The 11,589-nt window shown below is 42.5% G+C and overlaps 1 protein-coding gene across 1 annotated transcript in view; it reads left to right on the top strand.

The window, feature by feature from the left end:
* Positions 1-849: 849 nt before the first annotated feature.
* Positions 850-11,589, top strand: part of ABL1 (ABL proto-oncogene 1, non-receptor tyrosine kinase) — a 132,189-nt gene continuing 121,449 nt past the window's right edge. The window contains exon 1 of the mRNA XM_024762368.1: positions 850-2,224. Within this exon, the coding sequence (XP_024618136.1) occupies positions 2,089-2,224 (136 nt within the window). The 5' untranslated portion in view covers positions 850-2,088. The remainder of the gene's footprint in view (positions 2,225-11,589) is intronic.

The following is an 11,589-nucleotide window of genomic DNA, read 5'->3' on the forward strand; positions in this document are numbered from 1 at the left end:
TTCTTTAATGGGTGAGCTTCCTGATACTCCAAAGAAAGAATTCGTTAGCAGAATGTCGGACGCTTTCCAGTTGTCTGTTTTTCGCTAGTTCGAATATTTATGCTTCTTGGAGTAAAGGTGGAAGCTGGGGGTGAGGGGGGGGGGCGGTGAAGTCACCGAATGAATACCTCAGTTTCCAGGAGCGAGCTAAATTTTCTCTCCTAAAGAGGCTCAAGGAAGTAATCCAACTCCAGTTCTGGGGAAATCCAATCCGCAGATTTCCCCTTGCTTTGTTTCCTCGCCGGTCTTAACTACCCGCTCAGGGGAGCCATCGGCCAGCCCTACGCGAGGCCGGATAGAGTCCACCGGCTCCCAGGAGGGCGGACCGAAGCGCAGGAGCTGGGAGTAGAAGGCAAGTCCCCGGCGAGCGCTGACAGGGGCTGGCGCCGCAGGACCACAACTCCCAGCACGCCCTGCGGGCTACGCCAAAAGTGGTTGGCTGGGGGCTCTAGCCGTACTGTCCCTACCGGCCAATGGGATGCAGGAGAGTGATCTGACCCGGATTCTCGGAGACCAATGGCAGTACAGGGGAGGCGGGAGCTTCCTTACCACTCACCTTGCGCTCGGAAAAACCACATTTAACAGGTCGTGCGGGGCTGGGCTCCGGCGGGCAGGGAGACTAGAGCCAAAAGGTGCGGCGGCGTCCCAGAAAGCGGCGCCGGGAGGGTCCCGGTCACCTCGCGGCGCGCACCGGACGTCACCGGGGGCGGGGCCAGAGGCGGGGCCTGGCCTCGTTGTGAGCGGCTCGTAATCCATCATGGCGGCCGCGGGGGTCGGTGACCGTCCCTGAGCAGCGCTGGAGCCGGAGCCGGTTCCCGGGTCCTGCGGCTGAGGAGCCCTTCCGTTGTCCACGGCCCCTACCTGCGGGGGGAGGTCGGGTCCTGCGACGGAGCCCGGGGGATGTGACTGCCTGGCGGCGGTGGCCGTAGCAACGTCCGGGGCCGGGGGAGGGGGTGTTTCGGGCAGAGACCCCCAGGTTCGGAGCAGCTGAGGCGGCCGGGCCTCCTCTCCCCCTCCGCCCGCGACCCGCCTTCGGGGCCGCGAGAGTCCTTCGTCCCTTACAGCCCCGCCCGGGCTCTGGGACCCTCGGGGTGGTCTCTTTCCCCAGACCTGGGTCACCCCGTTTCCTGAGGCGTGGAGGAGCGTCGCCCCCGGAGTAAGCCACCCGTGCCTCGCCCCGGCAGCCTCTCTCTTGCCCCCGAGCCGCTCCTTGCTCCGACTCCCGGCCCCAGGTTTGGCCTCGGAGCCCCCCATTCAAATCCCATCCCTGCTGTCAAGGGGCCTCCCCTTCCCCCCAGGTTGCTCCCGTGAGCCTCTAATGCCCTGACTTCTTCCAATGTCACCTACGGCCCCCTTAGTCTCAGCCCAGCCAAAAACTTTAATGCAAAGGAAAAGCTTGGACTGGTTTCACAGGCCTTTTAAAAAGCGGACTTAAAAGTTGCTGGCAATGCATTCCTTCTCGTCTGAGTGGAGGGCCAGCTCTCGCTGAAGTCGGGGTGACCCGTGTCCTTTTCCGGAGAGCAGGGTAGAGAAGCAGGAGCGGCAGCTAGTGCAGCCGGAAGTTTGTCGGAAGATGAAGACACCGAGATAGGGGTTGGGTGACTTCCCCAGGAAAAGTTCTGGAGGAGCATTCAAACACGATCCACGTTTCCCTGATGTGTGGAAATCGACATGACTTTAGCCTTACTGACCCTTGTACAGCATACCCTGTGAATATTTCTGTTAAGGGTTTTTCTCCTTGAAAGGGAAGAAACTTACTCAGCCAGTAAAAGACACTTAAAATCAAGAAACTTTGGGATCACATCGCAATTACATTACTTCGAATTGATAAACTGCGAATATAATCTGAACTCCTCTGTTTACACATGTCAACCTAAAATCTTCGCTTCCTTTCATTATGGAAGATGTCTTGTGATTGACCTCAATTACTGACTTGTGGAGATGCGGTGAATGTGAAATCCCACATACAGATCGTTTTCCTTCTAAGCTCCCTGATCATTCTGAAAGATCTTGAACCCTCTTCTGGAAAGGGGTGCCTATCGTTACTTTATGGGGCAGCAGCCTGGAAAAGTTCTTGGGGACCAGAGAAGGCCAAGTTTGCCTGCCCTGCACTTTATCAAAGGAGCAGGCAAGAAAGAATCATCGAGGCATGGGGGTCCACACTGCAATGTTTTTGTGGAACATGGTGAGTGCTTTTCAAACTTTCTGGTCCTGTTTTCAGCTTCGGGAATGCCTAAGGAACTTTTGAACCACAGCACTGGTGTCGGTTCTCTCCAGTTTTACTTAAAACTTCTGTTTCTGTAGTTATCTCTTAGTTTCTGGTGGAACTTTCTTTGTATAAGAAAAAGTTACTTGATGACACTGGATGGCTTTATTCAAAATCTCTTTGAGTTGCATATTTCTTGCCTGATTCCCCTTCTAACTCACTGTTGACCTTGGACAAGCCATTTTACTATTCCACCTTCCTGAGGAGGTTGGGTATAAGGGGTTTCTCAGGACCCATAGTCCACGATTCTGCTCTGATCTAACGCATGGGGTGTCCTTCCCCTGCAGTGCGTGGACCTTTTACTACTTTATCTACAGGGAGCTTTTACCATATCCTCGAAGGGGTTCGTGCTCCCCTCAAAGTTAAAAACCACAGGTCCTAGTTGACACTAATATTCTTGACCCTTTCAATCATAAGTAGAACTTGAAAATACTCACTTTGGAGCTATGTGGGAACAGTCGAGGCGGGGAAGGCAGCATTCCTCGTGAATTGAGGATCCCCCAGCTTCTAGTTATTTCACCTTACCCCAGGAGTATTCCTTTGCATTGGATGGGGCTTTTTCCTCCTCCTCTCTCCCTGTTTCACATGACATTTGGGACAAGAAAGGTTGTCTTTGACATCTTATGAACGTCACTGGCATTTGAGTGCTGACGGTGCATATTATAGTGGTCACGTCCAGTAATTTTGCGTGAAGGTTTAAAGCTAAGGGTCAGCTTAGACTGATGTCTGGGACAGGGGCCCGCCACGCACCAATTAATTAGGGTCCTGTTGGTACTGTCACAGCCTGACATTTTTCAGACTGTGTACTTTATATTAAAATATCAACTGAGCCCACCCACCCTATAAGCAAATGTAGGACGTGTGCAAGTAGCATATACTTTGAAATTCCATCACAAATACCCTTAACAATGGGTGACTACAATGAACAAAGTTCTCTATTCAGTGAACTTGGCATTTGACAGTTGAGGTTGATTTTCTTAACGGAAATCGTCATCTAAATAATCTGAGTACTTGGATTTTACTTTGCCTTGAAACATTAGTTATATTTTAGCATTGGTTTTAGACAGGCAAATATAGTAATATGGCGCTTCCCAAATTCAGGATTTATAAGGTGAATTGTTTACATTTTTAAATAGTGATGATCATGCAACCTTAGTGAAAATCGGTACAGACTTTTTGGAGAGCTTTGGCCAAACTTATCAGAATTTAAAACGTACATACCAGTGACCCAGTAACCTCACTTCTAGGAAACTCTCCTGGTATAGAACACTGTAGTGCCTTACATGTGCCTTAAACCCCTCCGGGGGGTCCAGAGGTTAAAACTTTTCATATTAACACAATACTAAGACAAGACGTTATTTGCACTCTTTGCTGTATCGGTGCAAAAGTAATGCAGGCCCCTAAGCATGAATCGAGGCTGTGGCGACACGGCTATAGTAGCCGTTGTATTCTTCATGCCATGCACTCATAGTAAAAAAAAAAAAAATTTTTTTTTTTTGGTTTTCACTTCAGAATGTTCCCGGTGAAGCAGCAGAAATGATTAATTGGACTAACTCTTGACTCTTGTGTTTCTATCTTGTTAATCTTCTGTGGATGAACGGGGAAGTAATTTTGTGTGCTGGTTGTCTCTAGGAAGAGTGCTTGGGCAGTGGTTAGTTGCGAGCTGAACTTGCCGCTTTTTTCATGGACTACCATACCGACAAACTATGGTTATTCAGATTAAAAAATGTATAACGGAGTCTTTCAAGGAAGACAACTGGTAGTGTCTATTGTCAATGATAAAATTTTTGCTTGCTTTCCAGCGAAAATTAGGATTTTGGAAAACTTGTATCGGCTACTGTGATGTAGAGATTGGTGGTAATATTTACAGTGTGCTATTTTGGTATCTTATAATGGAATGTATTATTTGGAAAATCTACATAATTCAGTGAACTGATATTTTCTAAATGATCAACACATGATGTTATAAAATCAGGCACAGGTAAAGAAGATTCATTCAAGATGCAAGATGGACCATTGGATTTTAATGTAACAGAATACAAAAATTAATTGATAGAGTTTTAGATTCTACTCAAAACTAATCTTTAAGAAACTACCACTTAGCGAGTTTGGTGTAGCTTCAAAGAACAATACCTACAACTATCTATAAACAGGGGAAAACAAGTTATTTTCCAGTGATAATAAACTTTATTTTTAGGTGAACAAGTGAATAAATGATTTAACTTTTTCAGTTTAAATTTATACTGTGGTAAATATTGATGAGATAACCTATATGAACAAAAGCACTTAGGGGTCCTATATAATTTTCAAGAGAGTAAAGTCATGAGATAAAAAAAAGTTTTAGAACTGCTGCTACAGAAAGTCTATCAAGGTCATATAAAGGTGTGCGCAAAAAAAAAAAAAAAAAAAAAAAAGGTAAGTCAAAGTCATATAAGGATGTTTATTGCCAGCATACTGTAAAGTACCACCACTGAAAGATGTCCATGTAATGGTAAGTGGAAAAAAGCAATTTGGGGATCAGTCTGCATGGTATGGCCCTATTTTTGTAAAACAAAAATTAACTATTTATTTGTACATGCACAGAAAAAAGTGCGGAAGGATTTAGACTGATATAGTTGTTAATCTCTAGGGAATTGGGATTTAGGTGGAACAGCAGAAAACTTTCACTTTTTACTTTGCATTTGTGATATTGCAGACCTTTTACAACAAATTTGTTTTATTTTGTAATACCCAAATTATGAGGGTTTAAAAACCAAATCGATGGGAGCCCAACCAAATAATCACTTCTTTGTAGCACCTTTTAATGAAAGAAGTTGCCTAGATCATGTTTTACTGAAGACAAATCAATTTCTTTGGACTTCGGGTATACTTTTTCTAGGGGAACAAATGGTTCTTGATCTCTCACAGGCTGATCTTTCTAGAGTTGGTTAACATCCATATAGATTGGATTAAAAAACTTGCAGCCGTAACATACAACGTTGAACCAGACATGAATCTGGAAGCCAAGAATAATGTTGCGTGGTGGTGGTGAATCTGAAAGGAGTGGGCAGATGGCAGCTTTTTGCTGGGATCTTTCAGGGTCAAAGGGCTGGTCATATGTACAGGGGAAAAAAAAGGAAACCATGATATTATTTCAGGGACCATATGTTCCTTCCAAATTTCGGTGTCTTGACTAAGAAAATTCACTTTTATGAAAGCTGGTAAAGCAGGACTGAAAACATTCACTAGTAAATCTGTTCACCTTAGTGTGTCCTTCTTTCTTCAGCAAATATTTATTGAGCTCACACTGTGTTCCAGGTAGTGTTTTAGTCATTGGTGATACATTAGTGAATAAAAATACTTCCTTGCCTTCCTTAAACTTACATCCTAGTGGGCGGAGACAGACCATAAATAAGCTAAATAAGTAAAATATAGAGTATATTAGGTGGTGGTAGGTGCTGAGGAGAAGAATAACATAGGAAAGGGGGCAGGGAATATTGGAGGGGGGTGATTTTCATTAGGGTGGCTAGAGAGGCCCCACTGAGAAGGTGGCGTTTGAATAAAGACCTGAGGAGGGAGGTGAGGGAGCAAGCCATGGAAATAATGGCTTTCAGGCAGAGGGGAGTCAGGGCGCACAGGGCCCTAGGCAGAGCTTGCTTAGCAGGCTCACGGAGAAGCCTAGAGTAGCTGGAGCAGAGAGGGCAGAAGGAGGGTTGTAGGGGATGAGATGGGCGGTGCGGGGAGGCGGCTGCAGAGGAATGTGGCCTTGTTGTCCATCTCAAGAGTTTTGACTTTTACTCATGTGGTGTTGGGAGAATTTTGAGGGAGGAGTAACAGGGCCTGATTTACGCTTTAATAAAATCTCTCTGGCTGCTACGTTCTGAAGGAAAGCAAAGGAGGAAGGAGGGATTCCACTTGGCTGTTGATGGCACTACCCTAGATGAGAATGGTGAAGGCTTGGCGCAGGGTGTGGCGGTGGTGAAGGGGTCAGATTCTGGGAATATCTGAAGGCACGGCAGACTAGATTTTCTCTTATATTCGATATGAGACGTGGGGTGTGAGGGAAGTCAAGGATTTCTGGACTGAATAACTGGAAAAATGGCATTGCCTTTTACTGAAATGTAAACTAGAGGAGCGGGGTTTGGGGAAATGGGTTGGGGGATGAAGATCTGGAGCTGAAGTGCCTTTTAGGCATCCAGGTGGATATGACAGATACACAGTTGAGTCTACAAGTCTGAATTAAGGGAAGCAATCCAGGTTGGTGAGAGAACCTGGGAGTCACCAGGTTCTAGATGGTATTTAAAGCTAGGAGAATGGATGACATCCCCAAGGGAAACCTCCATGTATGTGTCTTTCATATAAGTAAGGTGCTATTCAGTAGTTTATGATATTAAGACTTTACATTTTTATATAGGATTAGTTTGAATCTTTTTTTTTTGTGGGGGGGGCGACATTCAAATTTTGCGTGGGAATGATTTTTAAATCCTATATCTCTGTGGATTTCTTTCCCCCTAAATCAGAAAGTTTCAGAGTTAAAAAAAAATTACACACAATTTTTCCTATTTTTCTTGGTAGTGAATATTTTTAATATAAAACCATTTCAATTTTTAAAGTTTTGTAATTCTTTTCTAGTTAATGCTTTAAAAAAATTGAAGCTTTTTTTTTCTCTGTAAATTATTTCTGGATTTTCTAATTTTAACTTAGTACATCTATGTCCTTCAAGGTATTACTTATTTAATTTGTTTATATCAGATGTTTTGCTATGACCTTAACTGAAAAATGATTTTAAGAAATTGTTTACTCTCAATTTAAAACTACTCTTTTCAAATAAAATTTTATTCAAAGTAATCGAATAGGAACTTGATAGATCAACACTGTAATTCTCATCACTGTTAAATTATACTAAGCATTCAAACACATCAGGAGGTAGGAGAACATAGATCTGTTGAGTCTTATAGGTATTAAAGTTCAATCAGATCCTTAAAAAGAGGTTGTTTGGAAAGATTATATCCCTGTATTTATTAGGTATTGGGTTGTGGTACATGAACTAAGAAAATGCAAAATTGTATGTTTGTGCATTTTTTTTAAGGCATCCTGTTATTTTCCATAGTCTAATACATTTTGTACGGCTTTCTTGTTTTTCATAAAATCTTACTGCCACTTTAAGAAATATGCTTATAATATAGAAAAATACAGAAATTTCAGTCATGGGATAAGTAACGGAGGATGATCAAAGATGGTTTAATGAAAAGAGTTTTTACCTTATTTAAATGAAACATACTGTTAAAGAAAATAATAGAAATTGGAGAAAACAAGAAATCATTTTGTATTGGTTAAGATCTGTGCTTCAGATCTCCGTGTGATAACCACTGGTGTGTTGTGAAGTGTGTTGCAAAGAGATACACTTTATGAGTGGGAGGAAAAGGATGAGTTAACATGATTGGTTAGGAATTATACCCATAGGAGTATGTCAGGCATATTATCTGGGTCTACGGGGTAAAAAGATTAAAATTGCTACTTAGATGATGAGTATCAGTAAAAAGAAGCACTCCCTTAAGGTCTTCTGTGTGCGTATTCTGCAGTTCCCTGACTCCTTGCCTTTTTGGTGGTTGCGCCCCTGACATCACTCTTCTGTGGGTTCAAAACCCACCTACCTTTCAAAACTCTGCTTGGGTCCCACCTCCTTCTTGAACACAAATTTTGATGTGTTGCTTTTGGAGTGTTTATTTCCCAGATATTTGGGAGAGTCTAGATATCTTACTGATTTCTAACTTAATTCCATGTGGTCAGAGAACATCCTCTGTAAAATTTCAGTTTTTTGACATTTACCAAGATTAATTTTATGGCCCAGCCTATGACCTGTCTTACTGAATGTTCCATTTGTACTTGAAACAAATATGTGTTCTGCAGTTGTTGGTTGTAATTTTCTATAAATGTGAAATAGATCAAGTTGGTTGACAGTGCTGTTTAAAATCTTCTACAGCCTTAGTTATTTTTTGTATACTTTTTTATCTGTACTTTTGCTAAGTTTCTTTTTGGTCTCTTTTGTTAATGAGCGGGGGTGTTAAAAATCACAGCTGTGATGATAGATTTTGGGTTTTCTTTGCTTTTAATTCTATCTTAAAATTTTTTTTAGCTTTTAAAGTGTTTGTTAGAAAACAAAGATGGCAGGGGTGGGGGAAGGAGGGGGGCTAAGCAATTAACTAAAGAAGCTAGAAAAACAAAGTAATCCCACAGTACACAGAAGGAAGAGAATGGTAAAAATAAAAACAGAAATTAAGGGACTTCCCTGGTGGTACAGTGGTTAAGAATCTGCCTGTCAACGCAGGGAACACAGGTTCAAGCCCTGGTCTGGGAAGATCCCACATGCCATGGAGCAACTAAGCCCGTGCGCCACAACTACTGAGCCCACATGCCACAGCTACTGAAGCCCACGCACCTAGAGCCCGTGCTCCGCAACAAGAGAGGCCACCACAATGAGAAGCCCCCACACCACAATGAAGAGTAGCCCCCACTCGCCACAACTAGAGAAAGCACGTGTGCAGCAATGAAGACCTGACACAGCCAAAAAAAAAAGCCAGAAATTAAGAAATGGAAATGATAAAAATACCAAAAGCTGACTTTGAAAGAAATTTGTAAATTAGGCGAACGTCTAGCAAGATTGATGAAGAAAAAGAAAAGGCATACACGAGCAATATTGAGAATGAAAATATAAGTATTCTGTTAGTTTTTGTTTCATGTATTTTGAAGCTCTGTTATGTAACCAAAACTTAGTTTTCTTTTTCTGCTTTTCAGTTGGGATACTTTCTGTTGATCTGTGTTCAAGTTCACTAACTCTTCTGCAGTTTCCAGTCTTAAGTTTCTTTGAAATTTTCATTTCAGATGTTGTCATTTTAAATTGTGAAATTTTCATTTGGTTCTTTTTTATAGTTTGCATTTTTCTATTGAGATTCACCATCTTTTCACTCATTAGGTCCATCTTTTCCTCCAAATCCTTGAAGGTATTTATGATAAAGCTCTGTCTGTTAATTTAAATATCCGGGTCATCTTGGGGTCTATTTTCATTGATTGCTTTTTCCCTACATTATGAATCACATTTCCCTGCTTCTTTGCATGTTTAATCATTTTTTATTATATGTCAGGCATGTGGATGTTACATTGTAGGGATTTTTGGATCTTGTCTTACGTTAGAGAGGTTTTCATTTTGTTCTGACAGGAAGTTAGGTTACTGACATACTCTTTTGACCCTGAAGTTTGGTTTGTGTTTTGTTAGATCGAGTCTATTTTGGACTTATCCTTAGTCCAGAAGCATGGCCCTTCCTCTAGGGGGCATTCTTTTTTTTTTTTTTTTTTGGTCTGCATTGGGTGTTCATTGCTGTGCGCAGGCTTCCTCTAGTTGTGGCGAGCGGGGGCTACTCTTCATTGTGGTGCATGGGCTTCTCATTGCAGTGGCTTCTCTTGTTGCGGATTGCTGGCTCTAGGCGCATGGGCTTCAGCAGTTGTGGCTCATGGGCTCTAGAGCACAGGCTCAGTAGTTGTGGCGCACGGGCTTAGTTGCTCTGTGGCATGTGGGATCTTCCTGGACCAGGGATTGAACCCATGTCCCCTGCAGTGGCAGGCGGATTCTTAACCACTGCCCCACCAGGGAAGTCCTAAAATTCTTTTAAATTAAAAATTTTCTTTCAGATTTTCTTTGATACTTAGTACTTGGTTCCTTGATGGTAGAGACCAAGTTCATACATCTTCATGGGTCAAGCACTATATTTTTTAGAGGCTAGATGCTCAGTAAATATGGAATTGAATCTAGTTAAGTGATTTTCTCAATGCCCCCTCTGTATCGTGAGCTGTGTCAGTCTGGGGTAGGACAGCAGACTACCCCAGAACAAGGGGACAAGGTAGCTAGCCAACAAAAGACTCTGTGTCTAGTTTACAATCCTGAGGACCACCATTGGCCATCTGCTTGGGAAAGTGGTTATTGCCTTTGAATCAACAGTGTGGGATAGGTCCAATAAACAGGCTGAAGTAAGGGGGTACTTGTTCAATTTGATCTTGGTGGTTAAGTGGTGGGGAGACCCCTGCTGGAGCCAACAGTACCTTTCACCTAGGTTCTTATTTTTTTATGCCAAGGGCTGCTTGAGGCCACTAACTGAATCTGGAAATACAGTATAGTACAGGAGTATTGGGTTGAATTTATAGTAATACCTAAACTTAATTGAAACCTTCACTTAAATAGATTTTATTTTTTGGCATTTTCACTTTTATGAGAAAGAAAGAAAGGCAGCCATTCCAGTATTAAGAATTTGGTCAAAACAAACAACTCCTGAATTTGCCCTGGTATTGCGTAGATTCAACATTAACTTCTGTACTTTCTGCTTCTGCAGTATCATTTAGTAATTCATGGTTTTATTGGTGATTCTGTAGAATCCTGAATTACAGAGGGTGTTTCTTATGGATGTGTAAATATCTAAATATTTTAAAAGCACTTTCATATACTTTTTTGGGGGAAATCTATAATGTAGACAGGATAGATGTTATAAGGATATTCTTACTTCTCCCTACCACAGTGTACTAATTATATCCCCGAGGTGTATTGCTGGACTGCCGTGTTATAGCACCACTTTGTTAGAGATAATGCGTTATTTATATTGTCTTAAAACCCAGTCCTGGGTTGGTAGTGCGGCCTGGCTGCCGCCACTTCTCGGGGACTGACTGCATCAGCCGCTGCCAGCCCTCCTGTGCCCCTACAGCTTGGCTTGTCCTGCAGTTGGCATCTCCAGCTAACGTGCTGAACTCCAGGCCGCTTTGAAGAACGCAGGACTTCTGGCTTAAGGACCTTTAATGTTTGTTCCAGAGTGTGCTGCGAGGAAGCCACTGGGAGAGTGGTAAAGCCTGCTGAGTGCCCGGGGGAAAGACTGGTCAAGGACTCAGTTCCGGTATCTCCCTTGAAGAATGCTTCTGGCTACTGTTTGCCTAAATGTTAAAACAGCTTCAACCTCACAACGGTGTCTGTTCTTGAGGAATGACGGTCAATTAGGAGGAAAACCAAACAAACAAAAAATCCCAATGCTAAGAACCTCATAGCCTAAGATACAGTCAGAACATTGCCTAAGGGGAAAGAAATGTCACGATAATGTTTGTCTTTCAATTGCCCTTCCTTCCGGAGGCTAACAATACTAACAGGTGACGTTTGATGAGTGCGTACTATATTCAGGCACTAGTCCTATCACTTGTAATATATTAAGTTATTTAAGACAACAACAATTTCAGATATATATATATATATATATATTTTTTTTTTTTTTTTT

The sequence above is a fragment of the Neophocaena asiaeorientalis genome, unplaced genomic scaffold, assembly GCF_003031525.2.
Source record: "Neophocaena asiaeorientalis asiaeorientalis breed wild unplaced genomic scaffold, Neophocaena_asiaeorientalis_V1.1 scaffold78, whole genome shotgun sequence".
Classification (NCBI taxonomy): domain Eukaryota; kingdom Metazoa; phylum Chordata; class Mammalia; order Artiodactyla; family Phocoenidae; genus Neophocaena; species Neophocaena asiaeorientalis.